The sequence below is a fragment of the Plasmopara halstedii genome (genome assembly GCF_900000015.1).
Source record: "Plasmopara halstedii genome assembly, contig: Scaffold_672, whole genome shotgun sequence".
Taxonomy (NCBI): Eukaryota; Oomycota; class Peronosporomycetes; order Peronosporales; family Peronosporaceae; genus Plasmopara; species Plasmopara halstedii.
The window spans coordinates 100,214-116,827 of record NW_020187589.1 but is presented as its reverse complement, the minus strand read 5'-3'; the positions used below and the strand labels follow the sequence as shown (position 1 = coordinate 116,827).

General features: G+C 42.1%; 3 protein-coding genes across 3 annotated transcripts; 2 read left to right on the top strand and 1 right to left on the bottom strand.

Moving 5' to 3' along the window:
- Nucleotides 1–869: 869 nt before the first annotated feature.
- PHALS_13650 (conserved hypothetical protein) lies at nt 870–8,459 on the top strand (the record flags this gene model as incomplete). Its single annotated transcript, XM_024729448.1, has 12 exons — nt 870–1,010; nt 1,093–3,137; nt 3,202–3,885; nt 3,941–4,085; nt 4,147–4,665; nt 4,748–5,080; nt 5,154–5,645; nt 5,707–5,804; nt 5,882–7,191; nt 7,251–7,543; nt 7,602–7,733; nt 8,136–8,459. The coding sequence occupies 12 exons, from the start codon at nt 870–872 to the stop codon at nt 8,457–8,459; spliced, it is 6,516 nt and encodes a 2,171-aa protein (XP_024579824.1).
- Nucleotides 8,460–8,908: 449 nt separating this feature from the next.
- PHALS_13649 (probable atp-dependent rna helicase ddx59) lies at nt 8,909–10,752 on the bottom strand (the record flags this gene model as incomplete). Its single annotated transcript, XM_024729446.1, has 4 exons — nt 8,909–9,463; nt 9,519–10,190; nt 10,258–10,611; nt 10,681–10,752. 4 exons carry the CDS (start codon nt 10,750–10,752, stop codon nt 8,909–8,911), a joined length of 1,653 nt encoding a protein of 550 aa, XP_024579823.1.
- A 977-nt stretch (nt 10,753–11,729) lies between these two features.
- Nucleotides 11,730–12,197, top strand: PHALS_13648 (Chromo domain/shadow; the record flags this gene model as incomplete). Its single annotated transcript, XM_024729445.1, has 1 exon — nt 11,730–12,197. One exon carries the CDS (start codon nt 11,730–11,732, stop codon nt 12,195–12,197), a length of 468 nt encoding a protein of 155 aa, XP_024579822.1.
- Nucleotides 12,198–16,614: the final 4,417 nt, after the last annotated feature.

Sequence of the window (16,614 nt, the reverse complement as noted above, 5' to 3'; positions counted from 1 at the left end):
TTTGACTTAATCATCGAGAGGGCTGAAACAATAGTAACCACGATATTTACTCAGCGCAAAAAAAGCCATAGCTAGTCCATGCAAGCATTAAGCCATCATGCAAAAGTAAGTGCAATAGGGACTAATTGTGTTGCTTCATTCATTCTCTAGATACTAAATTGTATTTTTGTAAATTCAAGTTACATCGGCGGCTCAGTATTACTCTGAAATAGTAAACGAGTTTAAATGATATTTCGTTTACTTAGCCGGAAAATTTCATCAATGACGTAATTATTATTTATCGTGTTTGACTGAGAAGATTGATCAAATTGCAGAAAACATGTTCATATTTACGCGGGTCTTTTTAGTGAGCAATATCATACATTCCTCATTGCCATTATTCAATGGTAGTACTCCAACCAATTTTTCTATTTGTATTCGCTGTGGACATCTACCTTTCGTTGCTTTTGGCGCAAGGCAATAAGCTTGCGAAGCAAGCATTTGAGTTAAGTAATAAAGACCACACTATCGAAATGTCGGGTTCAGCGAAGAACTATAGGCGCAATTGTAGGTAGCTGGTCAACCTACTGTTTGCAAACAACTATACGCAGCTCACCTGCATTGAATTTATTAATCCAACACAACCTTTGACTAGAAGTTCTTCCATTCGTAACGGTTCGTCCTATCTTTTGCAAGGGCATTTGTAGCCGGAGATCTGAAAGGCTATCGACCACATTATACGCGTAAACAAAGTTTGTATTCTGGCGCCTAATTTTTCTTGTTTAGCGCAAAATATGAGCGACTAGTCGACTATGATGTAGCCATCTTTGACCAACAGTCGGTTTTTGCCAAGGCATAGATCGAGTCCTTCGAAACTTGAAAGTGTGGAAATGATGCTACAGGAAAGTTTTTTGGGTGGAGAGTCTATCACTAACTCAAAGAAGGCGCTAGCTCAGGCGCAAAAATTGTTACAACTTGCTACAGTCAGACCGAGTGCATTGGCACTACGTGAATATCGCGAGACACTTGAGGTAACGGAATTGCCCACGATCTTTCAAGCGAAGACATTTATATGATCTGATAACTTTCTTTGGTTTTTGGCATGATAAATAGGAATGTCTACAACCAGAGGGCAATGTAGCATTAAGAATCGTCGGATTTCAACTCGCTCAACTTGCTCCTGGGTGCATCACACACGAAGTCTGGAAATTTATATTGGAAGCAGTTGTAACAGAGCTTGGTAGCACTGATAACAAATCGACTTTGGCAGCTGCAATCCCAGTGTTTCAAAAAATCCCGATGCCTCTTGTGCTAGGATTTTTGCTATCATCCGAAAAAGAACCCATGAATAAATTGCGATCAATTTTGACTCACAACGACCGTGATATTTGTTCCCGCGCGATTGAGACGCTATCACATTTAATGTCAGATGTTGCCGTCAATGTCGCTGAAGATGGACTATTTGTTTTTCCATTTGAGTCGCACGAGGCACGAATTTGCTGCCAACAAGATCTCGAGACAATTGTCAACGATACATGGAAGCTTATTTTTCAAACACTCTTCGATGAGTCACCGTGCAAAAGTGCTTTGTCAGCTGCAGGTGCCGCTTTTTCCGCCTTAATGAACTTGTTTGCACGTTCGAGTACAATAGCTCCATTTTTTATCTATGTAAACGAATCGATCCGTGTTCAAGCACCACTGAACGATGTGGTTTCTATGATCTACAGGCAAGCCTCATTACGAATTCGAGCCGTAATCACGGTAGCCCGTAGTCTTCCCGTAAAGCAGCAGCCAGATGCAATGCTTTGGATTGCGATGCTTTTGTACACAATGATGGAGCGCAGCGGTGCGAGGTGTCCAAGTGTGAGTGTTCCTTACGTTGAAATTGACACCGAGACTCTTAAAGCTGAAGATGCAGACGACGACGACGAGCCTCATGCTTCCACAGAATATGTACGAGTTGATGATATAGTGATTGAGTTTCTCGAGTCGTGGGTATTTCCAACAATATCAAGACAAGCGTCGCTCGCACAGGCTACGAATATGTGTCGCGCTATCTTCATTCTATTAACGCATCCTTTGCAGACATTTTCTCGGATGCGCTGGGCAGCTCAACTCGCAAATCATCTCATTGCACAATGCTATTTTGCTGACAAAAGTAGTGGTGATAACAGCAAAGAATCAAGTAAAAAGCAAAAGGTTGAGCTTGGTGTGATGTTAGTGATAAATTCTGCCTGGTTGTCTGGCGTCAACTGCTTGGATCTCTTCGTTTGTACAGTTGAAGCACTCTATCTTTTGGATCAAGAACAAGATCAACGTGATTTGATCCAGACTCTTATGAACACGATTACTGATCATGTTCTATCTAATCAAAATTACCAATTGCTCCAGAGTCTATGCAGCATGGCAATTTTTAGACAGTCGAAAGGGTTCTCCCGCTTATCACCACAAACAAATGGTTCCGAAGTATTTCAAGCTCTTTTTCAAGCTCTATATAAGACGCCTAAGTCTCCGTCTAGAGCTGCCGAGCATCAAATATCACAGCTTATCGCTTTAAAAATGTTTCGAGGGTTATTGTTGGTACATTTAAACGATGCATTTATAGCCTCGCCTAAGGCACATCAACGATCTAGTGAGATCGCAGAGAACATTGAATATTATATTGGCTTGCTTGCCTCCCACTTTCAAGGTATAATTGACAGACCTGAGCTTGCGCTTCGTGAGTCCCTTGAATTTTTTCAAAAAGAAGTATTCCCAACAATGGAGAAAATTGCTTCTTGTGGTGGCCGCTATCAAATACTTTGGATTGCAGTTCAACTTCATCAAAATTACGCATCTCACGTACCATTTGACGCGCTTGTGCGAAAACTTACGTGTGAGACTGGTCGGCTTTTTTCTGCAATGTGTGATGACGATGAGACGGAAGGAGCGACATTTGACAGTGGTTTGTTGGGTGGTGACGAAGGACCTACCGGTCAAAAACACGCAGATGACGTAAAGAAGGTTGAAGCTCTGATGGTGATTGGAGATTGTATTATGCTTCTGGCACAAATGTATCCCCAGACGCGATCACAGTTTCATCAAATGTGCGAGAACATGGGTGCCGCGCTCTTGGTATCAAAAAGTCCCTCTGTTTTAATATCACAGCAGTATCGAATGTACGTAAATTATTTGATGCAATACGAATTAAAGTCATCTTGATTTGATATTGTGGCAATGCAGTCTTGAAGATGTCATGTCTTTCCTCTCGAATTGTTCGACAGTAGATACAGCAACAAGGCCTGCCTTTAAAGTTTCAAAGGAATTATTTGATCCACGGGGAACATTCCTACCACGTAGGGACTTATGCTGTTCTAATGTCTCTGTGAACGAAGAATATCGAGAACTTGTTACTGTGACGGGTTGCGCTGACCCGGTGTCCGTCCAAGTATCCCATCACCAGCTGCATTTGGACGAGGAAGAAGTTGTTACACTTGTTGTCACCTGCTGCAATCTCACAACTTGGGCATTGAGTGATTTAGAACTTCTCTTCCGTCCTATTGGAGGCGTTCGAGTCGTTCAATGTGTGACTTCTCCATGCAATCTCAAGCTTCGGTTGCTCTGCGCAGGAGAAACAATTAGCGTTAGTGGAGGATGTACCGTCTTACCACCCTTCGGTGTGATCAAGGCGCAAAAGCAATTTCGGGTTTGTAAGTTCACACAGGCTACGTTTCTGATCCAAGTAGTGCTTTTTCAAGAACCAAACCAAGATGGAGGTGCTACGGGAGATGTTGGTACTACAGAGAATTCGCCAACGCCACTTCATCTCGCCTTCAGTAATCCGTATGTACTGCATTTTGACACGCTACTTCGACAGCCACAGTCTCAATTTGCAACTGCATCATTTTTCCGACATTGTTGGCAGAGGTATGACTTATCATCGTACACTAGTGTAAGCACTGACACGATATTTCTTTTGCAGTGCTGACTCGAGTGCTGTGTGGCAAGTTGATGCCCTGGAAGCAAAAGGAGAGAAAATTGGGATTTATCAGCACGCGCTTCATGTCATGAATTCCAAACTTGCTGCTGTGTCTGAACTAACATTTGAACTACCGATGCAATTCAACGTACGTTCAACTATCAAGCAATTGTTTAACCATTTCATAAGTTTGCTCACCTGTACCACAGATTGCAATGCTTACTCAGACGCGATGGGGTTCTTATATCAGTGCATCATTATCAATGTCTCTCGATTCTGACTTAAGCTGGTCCGGTAATCTTGAGCTCAGATCAACGCTTGACATTATTTGCGAGTTTCAAAAGTGGCCAAACGATTCAATTCATCTCTTTTGTGGAAACCAAGTAAATCTCAAAAACACATTAGCTACTACTTGTGAAAGTGTACAGCCATCCAATTTATTCCACGACGCTGTTAGTAATTCGAGACCATTGATCGAACCATCATCGGAGTCCAAAAGTACAGAATCCAATTCATTGTCTGCTTTAGAAACTTTTGCAAACGAAAATCCAGCGACAGTAGAGATAGAACCAACTGCAACGAGTGTCATTCCGTCTTTTTCGTCAGATTGGCAATTTACTACGAGCTTTGACAAAGACATGAATATACCACTTGACCAAGTGATTACATCTTCGCACAGCAACCACCTCCTTGAACAGATGCGAAGCCCAGAGACGACCGATAATAGCGTTTAGTAATATTAGAATTGCAATTTGATGTCTGAACCCCAAATTTTGTAAGCTTTATCCTTAAATACAAATGAGAGTGCAGCGTAGAACCTTAGGTGTCGATGATGCGGAGGAAGAGCAGGTGTACCGTCCCTTATTGTTTAACTCTACAGGCTACGCATCTTCTGATCTTCATCTTGACTCATTTGAAATGCATTCGCGGCTACCAACTGTATCGTCGAGCATCCCTCTGTCCGACGTAAGGACGACCACCGGCGTTAAGGAGAATCAGAGACGACGAGATACGATTGAACCAAAACTCCGATTGGAAACTCTGTCTTCGCAAGCTGCAACGGTAGTTCTATCGGTTACGTATCTTTCATTCTTTTTAGCAATGATGCTACCTTATCTTCAGAGCAATGGATACATGGAGAGAGTATGCAATCCATTTCAAATAACATGACGTAGAAGTAATTGCTCAATGTTGGTATAATGCTATTGAACACTAGGTGGTAGAGCTGTCAGGTGCAGTGTGCAAAAGTGACGTATGGGGAATACCATGCATTGAAATAAATAGGAAGCGAAATGTTGCAGAGTGGGCAGCATATGTGACAAATGTATCACGGTATACAGGATCTATAGAGCTAAAGCTTGATGTTCGGTCGCTGGTGAATAATTCCACGTTGACAAAGCTGCTTAAAAATGAAAGCGAAATGAAACAGGCTTTGAAACTTGTTGAGACTGTGTGGGATCTACATCCGAACTATCCTCAGGTGAATAATATCGATAGGAGTAAAGGATCAAAAGACTTCGTTGCTGAAGGCACAAGATATATCCTGACTTATGATACCAAATTATTTGGAATGGATGAAGAAGTTGTACCTGCCACAAAGGATCTCATTCTCGATAAACAAAATCAAAGTGTGTGGGTCGAGTGTCAAGTCGAAATGCGATGTGACAAAGTTCAACTTTTAGAGATTACACAAGACGTGGATCGAACGGTATGTTTTGATGAATGACGCAGAATCGTCATTGACTGACGAACACTAACTATATTTGAAGGGCGTCATGGGTTACAACGCTTATTATGCTACCGTGACATTTCAAGGATTGTATCCGAACATTTTTGGCAAAGACGTGGTCTATGACTTTACATACAAGTGGGAGAAGTTGCTTTTTTAACAGCTGATGCACCATATTAGTCTGAGATTCACTATTTTTGCTTGTGTTTTCGCAGGAAACCAGCTATTCATATTGGCGAAGTTATTGTTCGTGGCGTTCTGGTGCTGATATCGATCGTGGCATTCCCTTGCTGGTTTATATCAGTGTTGAATTTCCACGATGGATTGTGGAGCAAAGTTCTTTTAGTACAAAAGTGGGTGATTGCTTTTGGTGTTGTGCTCTTGCTGTGGCAAAACCCAGCATACGCAATATCGGAACTCTACACTACTCCAAGCCTGCGCGCACGATGGGCCTCAATCACCTGTCAGTCACTGGCGGAAGTTTCTTTTTACGTAATTTGGTTGAGTTTGGTAGATCAGTACTGCGGAGAACTTTTATCTTGGAGAAAGTTTTTTGCTACAAAATTTCTTTTCGGATTGGTACTTCTGAGCGTGGACACGTGGATGACTGAGCTACGAATGACTGGATTGTTTCCCAGAGTGAAAAACACGTTCACTACCTCTCAAACTCATTTTGATGAACTTTACACAGTGCTCGGTTTTACTCGTATGGGATTAGTTCTATTGTGGCTCGTAAGAATCGTAAAAGCTGGTGCGAAAGCAGGCAAGCATTTGAAAACATTACCGTACATGGCAACGCGCTATAAGCAACTTTCATATCGCTTTGTTGTACTCCTGACGCTTCTTATTTTCGTCTATATCTTGGCCCTGTCAGCTCTCCAAACATTTCATTTGATTCAAACGTGGTACTTCGTTGGCTGCGATGCATTTACTAAAGCTTCAGTGCATACTTTTGCTAAGATGCACACTGGTTACCCACCGTTGGGTCAAATTCTCTTCTTGTCGTTGTATGTGTACTTGGTCATGTTTGTCCATCTCCCACCTCTTGCAGGAGATAAAACGGGGTTTTTGGCATCTACAGCATTTCATGTCCATGAAAAATCAAATGCCAACTCTTTTGATTTATTTTCCTCCAGTTCAAATCTATTCTGTGTGGAAACGGCTGGGTGGTTATTGGAATTGGCCTATCAAGCTTACTTTGATCCTCCTGGATGTCCATCATTGTCTGGATACGGGGAACTTGCACTTGAGCAACATGGTTTTGAGCTTATTACTCATCTTCGGAGCCGCGTCACCGATACACACGCCGTTGTCGCATGGAGTCAGGAGGACCATCGACGTTTGGTTATTTCTTTTCGAGGTACAACTAGTAAAGAAAACTGGAGGAGCAATTTGCGAGCTGACCAAACGGTACTTTGGATCAAATCTCGAGATCTGCGCTGGCAAAGATCATGTCTCGATAAAATGAAAGATGTTGCCGCTAAGGTTCCGTTGCTGAACATGGCGCTACCGCGGGTGCACCGAGGTAATTGTCAGATTGCTGTTTACGAGCGTGAAAAGTGCTTAATTGTGTCTGATATGTAGGATTTTGGATCGCATACGAGTCTATTCGAGATGAACTAAAGGAGGCGACACGGCTCATACTAGATGAAAATCCTGGTATCACGATATACATTACCGGCCACAGCATGGGTGGAGCACTTGCGGTATTAGCCGCGTACGACCTTGCTGTAAATTTCAGCATCCAAGTTACCATGTACAACTTTGGCGGACCTCGTGTAGGCAATCCAAGCTTTCGTCAGCATTTTGACAGCTGCGTTCCCACGAGTTACCGAGTTGTCATGGACGGAGACATTGTTCCAGGGTGGCCAAGATTTGTAAGTGCATTGTTATCGATCGATAAAAACGAAGTGCTAACATATTTTTGTATTTAAGTGGGGACTTTATCAGCACGTGGGGACCGAAGTTTCGATTGATATTGCGGGAAACTTGATCGTTGATCCAAGTTTTATAGAGCGGCATCTTCACAATACTTCAAGGCGGAAAACTTCGATGCATGGCACTAACGTTTATCGATTGTCGATTGCCAACTGCCTGACGAATTTCACAATTTTTCTGCGCTAATCTGCTCAAATGTATGAAGCGACTAATTGTACAAGAATCATTTGCTGTTGCCTTTGTTATGTGCGAGCGTATCACTCTTTCTTCGGTCATCTACGTCATCTACGTTGTTGATTAATGTTTCATGTCATAAGATACTAATCTTTTTTCAAAAATAATTGGTCTTTTAAAAGTTTTTCTTAAATCCATTTAAGAAAAGTCAAGTTTAGCCTTTATTCGATATAATAGGTTTTGTGCACCGTCACTCTGACCGCTCAATTCTCATTTCAGCACGATGGTAAGGCTTCGATAAGTGGAAGAAGCACTGACTCTCTTCTGACTGTGAGTTACTGTTGCTCGTTCATGTAGTCACTTATCAAGAACGGATCGCGTATTGCAACCCAATCGCTCCGCGCTAGCGCTCGCAGCATGTCAAGCGCCACAGAGCAAGAAGCGAAAGAACAGATGCACCGATGGACTACAATTTCTAAAGGCATGATTGGCCTGACAGCAGTATTTACTGTTTATGCCATCGGTGATCACTTAAATCACCCTCATCATCACGAAGAACATCCGGCGTATTCGCACCTTAGAATGCGTAATAAGCCATTTCCATGGCCCGAATCGGACTGCGACTTGCTGGACTCTGAATGTCGTCGCAAATTTCGTGAGGCAAAGAAGGCGATGGAGTGAGCGGTTTAAAGTACACCAGTGCTGACATTTTAAATTAGTAGCAGAACTGAAAGGATATGGTGGCATGGCCTGTTGGTCTCTCTTCTGTTGGTATTCTGGCTATCACTCTAAGGCACATTTACATAAGATTTCTCATAATTCGATCTACCTCGTTTTCCCATTTAGCATAAAGTTTTTCAATCGTAGCGATGGTTTTATAAGTTTGCATTAGCAAACTCTTTCTTACGTTATGGGAGGATTATCTTCGCGCGCATCCCCATCACGATTTAAAAGGTAGTAAATCGCTTTGTCTATTGTTAAAGCGTCGTACGGGACCAGCTATTCGAAACCCAACCTTAATAGTTGCACCGACAGTACTTCTATTGTTTCGATCGGGTACTTTGAAGCTACGGGTCCGCAGAAGCTTATACAAAACCTGGGAGAATCATGAGAATATTATCCTATCTCGATCATGTGCGCCTTCGTTTGAGATTATAACTGCTCCATTCCTTCCAGTCCGAGCTTTGAGCGTCGATATCCAGCTGCTTTCGGACTCGAAACGCTCGCTTAGATTCATTGACCACAATTGAGGCTACCTTAGCGCGATTATTTTGCTTCGTCGTTTGCATACTTCGGTATACTTCTGAAGGAACTGACACTTTAATTTGGCGCAACAAACGAACGAGATCGTGAAAGAGAGCGCAATCGTTTCGATTGATAAGTGTAAGAGCTTTTCCGGATGCATTCTGAAAACGCCCCACGCGGCCAATCAAGTGAACGAAGTCAGCAATTTTCTTGGGAAAGTCATAAACTACAACATTTTCAACGTTCAATAGATCCATTCCCCGACTCAGCACGTTCGTAGATACGAGCACTGGAACATCTGATGTTAAAAAAGATTCAAGCAGACGCAGTCGCTCTTGCTGGGATTTATCTGCATGAATTGCCGCAGCAATAAGCCCACAACGCTTCTGAATCGCTTCAGCCAGCATCACTGCGCCAATTTTCGATCCTACAAAAACAAGCTGATAAAAAAACACGATTCAGATCACTCAGTAACTTGAAATGACATGAACTCACCGTCGACTCTTCACTTTTTCCTTTTAAGAATGTAAATAGTTCCTTCTTTTTTGCCTTATCTTCTGACCATCGCACATCATGAATAACGTTTGGACTAAGTGAGTAGCTTGAGGATTCATTTAAAATGCTTTCATCATGGCACACGTCAATACGATGACAAGCACTATTGCCGAGTAGCTGTCGGACGAAAGGTTCGACATCATCCGGAACAGTAGCACTGAAGAAGAGCATTTGAACTTTTTTACAGTCTTGTGCATTGAAAAGTGCCACAATTTGGGTAATTTGAGGCCGAAATCCACTATCCAGCATCAGATCGACTTCGTCAATTACACACGTTCGGATAGCAGGTAGAATGGCGGCACTATCGTTATAATTGGTAAAGATATCAAGCAATCGACCAGGTGTTGCCACAATCAATTGTACTCGACTCTCAAGCCGATACCGTTGAAGAGGAACTGGAAATCCACCCACTATGAGCGCCGTTTTCATTTTTGTGATGCCATGCATCAATACTTTTGCCACACTTTCAATTTGAATCGCCAGCTCTCGGACAGGAGCTAGTACTAAAGCCATAATTTCCTCCTTTTCATCTCGAGCATGCAAAATCTGCGCGATAGCTGGAATCAAGTACGATGCAGTTTTCCCTGACCCAGTAGGAGCACTGACTAGCACCTACTGAGCAAATAAACGTGGTCAGAGCACCTATAACTCGCTTCCTTAAACAAAGAGATTCACTTACATGATGTCCCTGTAGCACACACGGAATTACTTGCATCTGTACAGGTGTTGGCGTTTCATATCCATTCGAAATTAAATTCAATACTAATTTTTCAGGTAGCTGCACGCCATCTTGTTGTTGTGTAAAGTCCACAATCGGCACAGGCCATGACAGTGATGACACATCCGCCGTGGAAGCCGAGATAGATGAGACTTTTAAGCCTAATTGACGTCGAAGCTCGTCACTTTTCTTTGCAAGCTTTTTGTTTGCTTGATCTTCCGTTTGGCTTCTCAAAATGCAGATATTGCGGCACTCTGCACTACAGACGTCTTGATTTGTGGCGTCACAGATATATTCACCATATCGATTGCAAACCTGCAGAAGGCATATATTTGACATTAATATGCTGACAATCATTAATAGATGCGAAAATGTACAATTTACCACGCACACGGGCTCGCCAAACTTCGAAAGACGTTGGTCAGCGCTACACTTGATGACACTCTCAACCGTCATTGTTTTGGGCAAAGTTATGTAACAAAGATAAGTAGATGATGTGATATAAACGACACATTTCGTCCGCTCATTATATAGCCTTAAACCCAAGTAATTTTTTGTGTGAGTAATTCTTACCCTCGATAAATCTATTGACTACAAAATATTTATCTTCGGGGTTTTCACGTAATGACCCTCCTACAAAAACAAGATATTTTTAAAAATGTGAACGCAAGACGCAGATTATGCAACAATGACGCTTTTGTGTACTATAAATTATTTTTGACAGATTGCCACAATAGACTTGTGCCTTTTACGAACAGTGTCGGGACTGCAAATTGAAGGCATAATGACAGTCCCGACTGAGATGGACAACTTGTGGGTTTGAAGGCAAATTTGCAACTAAAATAAAATGAGCCCATGATTCCTAAAGCTGAATGCAAAACAACACCAAGTGCTCGGGAAAGTATCACTAATAAAATGTTCTGACACATGATACGATCAAGAATGTCCTGAGGTTGAATCTCAGCTTGATCCTATATAATACATCGGATGACGAAACTAGCACTTAAAATAGCTTGAACTTCAACTTACGAAGCAGAAACGACTGACTTACGCCACCCATTTCAAAAGACAGAGACACGTCAGTCTCGTCACCAGTACAAATGCGAAAGTATAAACCACATTCTGTATCGCACAGAATGGTTGCGAAGACATCAAATATGAATGTGGGGACACTAAACTGAAATCCCTTTGTTATAAAGCTTCACATTGCACTCAGAACGTACATCTAAGCACTTTCATGTAATGACTATATATTCTTCCTTACATCATCCTGAATTAGGGTCAGACCCATTGCTCATGTTGTGTGAGCCACGACATTTTTGTGTTTGGTCAACATTAATTATGGACCGTGTATGTTTGAATTATCTCAATACTGTTTTATCAGAATTGGAAATAGAGTTAACTAAATTAAATTTAAAGCAGGAGATCTAGTTATGCTAGATACTCGAGGAGTCTCTTTCAACCATGCTGCCAAAGATATGGAAAACAAAAGGGCGAAGTTTGCAGCAAGAAAAGTTGGGCCTTTCGAAATCATCAAGATGATAAATCCCATCGTGGCAAAACCCAGGTCGTCGCTAAGCATGAAAAAAAATAATCAAACCTTCAGTGTTGATGTGCTGTTAAAATATGAACCAACACCTGATAAATTCTTTAGTCGTCGTATCCCTAAAGCGTCCAAGTTTGTGAACAATTACTCAGCGGATCAGCTTCAAATCATTCGGCGTCTTTTGAAGAAGAGACAATTTAATCGCCAACCAGAATGGCTTGTTCAGTGGCATGGTGAAACAGAAGAAGAAGCTAGCTGGGAAAAAGAGAAAGATATTCGACATATAGCTCATTGGAACAATCTCGTCGTCGATTTTAAACAGCGCCAACAAAAATTGAAATCGGTGAGGATGTGAGGAACCACACTGACATGTTATATGATTCTAGAATACGTTTTCAAATATAAGTGAGTGTAGGTCTCATGTTGACGTGTACCCACGTTCAAGGAGAGATGATACATATATTATAGTAGTTAAAGAAAAGGCGACATCATAATTGGAACGACATGCATACAAGAAACAGTAGGAAGGAATAGGATAGTTTATATATATCGTAGGAATCAGTCTAATAAATATTCCCACTTTTAATTCACCAACTACCGTCCAACATCTCATCAGTGCGAACAATCCTTACAGTAATCTCACTTAGGTGAATACATTGGTATCAAGTTTAGTCACTTGTTTACAATGAGAGCGCGCCGTGTCTAACGAACATAGCGCTCTTGCAATTGTGTAAACTGCCAAGGATCGATACCATTAATTCATTGACCATTTTACTTTATCAGTTTCAGCTGTTGTGTTGCGTCGACTTGAGAGGGTTCTTCCTCGAGTGCTTTTCTTGAATTTTGAGTGTAGTTGTCCTAGATGATGATCTTATATTAGCTGATACCAACAGGATTGTTGACATCGGTAAGAAATTCAAGTTTGAGACCATCCTTGACGCACTTATGCGGTCATATAACAAGGTGTATTCCCTCGCAATAGGGTACAGAATTTCTTATTACAAAGGTCTTTCAGAGCATAGACATCGCCGCGAGGTTTATCTCGTATCTGGCACAAAGTATTGTGTGAAGTGGTAGTGGATACTTCTAAGAGGAGAAGTGAAGCCATCGACAAGTTCCAGGTACGCAAGACAGGACATGTGAGTGAACCGACATCTCCACACTCGATTCCGAGCCGTACATTTGTGTTTAGCAAACCAAAGGCAAATTCTTCGTGCGGGCAACAAGGTCACATGTCGTTACTTCAGCGCACATAATATTGTACTCTACGTTTGTACCCGTTACATTTAGTGTCATTATAGTGATGTGCGGCTTCTATCATATTTTCACATGTAAACAGAATGCCGCGCTCGCTGTTGTTTGCACTACGGCTGGTTGCTGTCGGGAGCGCTGATTTTGCGTCAGAATGTTAAAACGCCTCACATAATGGCCCTTACGGCCGAATCATTTGTTTGGACTCGGTGAATCTTATGATGATTTTGTATATGACAAGGCAGAGAGTGAGAAGATGCCAGGTAAAAAATTGTCTCGGTCATTGTCGGCTCTAGATATCGCAAGCTATATTAACTTATCAAAAGTGTCTTCATCTTCTTGAAGGTTCCAGTGCTCGGGTGTTACGTGGTGTATTTCTAACTTTGATACGGTCGCATCTATTTGAATTTTGCTAGCTCCTTTAATTCAGAAGCAGTTCTCTTAGTAGCTGTGGCCATCCAACAACCTTCACAAGTACACCAAGGACTACATTTAACTGGTCGTCTCTCTGTCACATATACTTGGGATGAGGGTTGAGCAGTGTGGAATTATGACAACCCGCGAGCTTTGAATATAGTCAAGAAGAGTGTCCAGGTGGCGTGGATCTTATTACTTCGATCAGAATGCGCTGAACTATTTAACGTTTTTGTGCTTCATGATTGGTTGTGCGCCGATGCGAATCGAAAAATCCCGGGGCGCGGACAGCTAATAAGCTATATAATTCGGCAGTGGGAGACAGTTGGTTTATGACAGATAAGATCCAATCATGGAGCATGCATATTTTAGTTTTTGACTGCACCTGCTGGGCTGACAACCGTTCGGATTGCCTGGTCGCCTAAATGGTTTTATAGTTATGAATCATCTTTGATTTACCATGAAAATACATTACAACACAAAACGCAGAGGAGAAAGGCAGTCAGGATGAAGTGGCTTTGCTGGAAATCTGATAACATCGCAAAGTACCGTTAATATAATATGTATCAATACCAATTCCGTACAAGATAATCAAATTCGATCTTAATCAAAATGCTGCTGATATTACATTTTTCCTCGGATCGCAATGCTAGCGGTCAGCTCTGGCCACGGTCATCAACACCCTCAACAGCAGTCTCGGATTTTAACATGACGCTATTGACTGCAAAAATACCCTTGACGATCGGGTTACTGCCGATTATTTGTTGATGAATCAACACAGTGAATATAAGTTTGCTAATTTGTTAGTCTCTTCAACAACTACGACAAACAGCTACGAAGAACAAATACATGAGAATTCACCTCGACTCAGAGCAAAACTTAGCAATGTTGTCAACTAGAGAATAGTAATCAATTAAGGAATTCACTTAGCGCTTCAAGAGGTCACTTCTTCTATTTTTGATATAATCGCTGATGTGTTAGATCGGCTGACAAAGTGAGCGGATTTGAGTGAATGCTCGAATCACTCCAAGTTTAGTGTATCATGTTCTGCTTCCTACTCGAGACTGAACAACATTTTTGGTCGCTCACCTCGATTCATGAATCGTAATCAAGTCGTCAAAAAGGCCCTTTTTACCCAAGAACCCGCTTTTGCATCATACAATTCAGATTGGACATTTAAATCCATACTTATCGTCAAAATACTAATCTTTAATATGGCATTGACGCTTTCCATAGGTTCCACAGCCTCGGCTGGACACTGGGTACACTCATCAACAAGCCTGTATCAGTAAATTAATCGATTTCTATGTTGTGTAGAGCTCACATAACCTGCTAAGCGTGATTTCACAGAACATGCTCCACGGTAGTGAAATGTGTGCGTACACTGTTGTGCAGGATGTTCTCGTTACATAACCGAGACGGTAACCCCGCTATGATCACGCTTTTCCCTCTTTACATCCTGGCGGAAAAATAAATGCTCTACGAGAGTATCCAGTGCGATGGTGGTTTCGTACACCCCAGTAACACCCGATCTTGTGAGCATAATCCACACAAAAATTCTTTTCCCATTCGTGTCCGCATGACTCAATAAGAAAGGAGAAACACTTGCGGCTGACAACCCAGAAACCATAGTCATACGACGTCTTCTAAGATGAAAACGGGCATTAAATTCTCCGAGTTTTGGCCCTGTGTCTTTAATCTCACCGTGAGACGTGGAACTCAGCTGTGCCTCGTTTGCAGGAGCCGGCACGAGAGTGAAGCGTTCTAAAAGCTCTTCCTTTGCATTAATTGCACACTATGTGCTCGTTCGCTGCGGCAAAGGGTGTAACGACAGCTTCACCGCAACGCTCACGACAAGTCGTTACTATGAACTAGACCTTGCTATAACAAGCTGATCTAGTCTGTCTGCAAATGAAACCTTCTCAGCGCTTGCATACAGAAAATACGTTGTGATTTTGGAGTCTATCATTTCGAAGCAGCCTATTTGCTGTGGAAAACACCTGCGGGCACCCTCGCTCAATGCGAATATCAAAAGAAAGTGATTTGAGGGCATTACCTGCTTTCACAATTCACCACTTGTCTAGATTATCGCCTGCGCGATATATGTTTAATGTGCGTGAGAGCTGTCCAACCGGTACTTGGCGCTGACAAAGAGTACCTTTCTAAGTTTGCACAGATGGTAAAGAAGGCGTTTTTCCTCGCCCATTTATAGAAAACATGCATGTCAGTGAATGAGACGTCCAAACAAAACGTTGGTGTTTGGTTGATTTTGAGAAGTACATAAACAACGTGGAGATCAAGGTGGATGCTTACACACTGGGTGAAAAGAAAAACGATCATCCAACCATTTACGATGTAACGTGCCGGCTTCAGTGAAGCAAACGTTCAGCATGAGCGTCGCTGGACGCTTGATTATGAGAAGTGCAAAAGCAGCGAGGTAATTGATTATCGCCTCAAGACCTTGCACCTGTCGATATAACTACTGGCAGGTCCAAATTTGGAAAAATGCCAGGTCTTAGACATATTTGAAAAGCGCATTACGATGCGCGTCCCAGTCGCTTTCCTTGGATGTAGTGTAGAAGTTGCGCTAAGCCATAAGCGGCAACGGCGATAACGCAGCGCAACATTGCCGAAGCGAGACCTCAATTTTCAAATTAAAGTTTACATCAGTGAGCAAAGCTGGTATTAAATACTTTATTGAGTTTCGTAAGCTCTCTCGATCAAAGCGGCGTTTCTACTCTCTCCAAAAAGTTAATTGGTCAAAATCACGGGCGTTTTAGGCTGTACAATCAAATCCGTGTATACAGGATCGGACCCCGCAAATTACGTCACATAGCCAAACTTTCGCCCCCAGAGCTAATATCTGGACTCATGACTAGAAGAGAAATTGTCTGTCTTGTCAGGGCTACAGGATCGTGACATACGGTCACTGATTCGTATTTCGTCTAAAGCTCTTTACTTACGATCGATTATGTCTGGTTTGTCTTGAGACCGCAGATCAATGCCACGTATGTTTTTCTCAGGTTGATACCAATCACCAAGATGTCAGGGAGATGGTGATCAAAAGGACGAATTACTGTTCGCTGGCTATGATAATGTGCTGATTA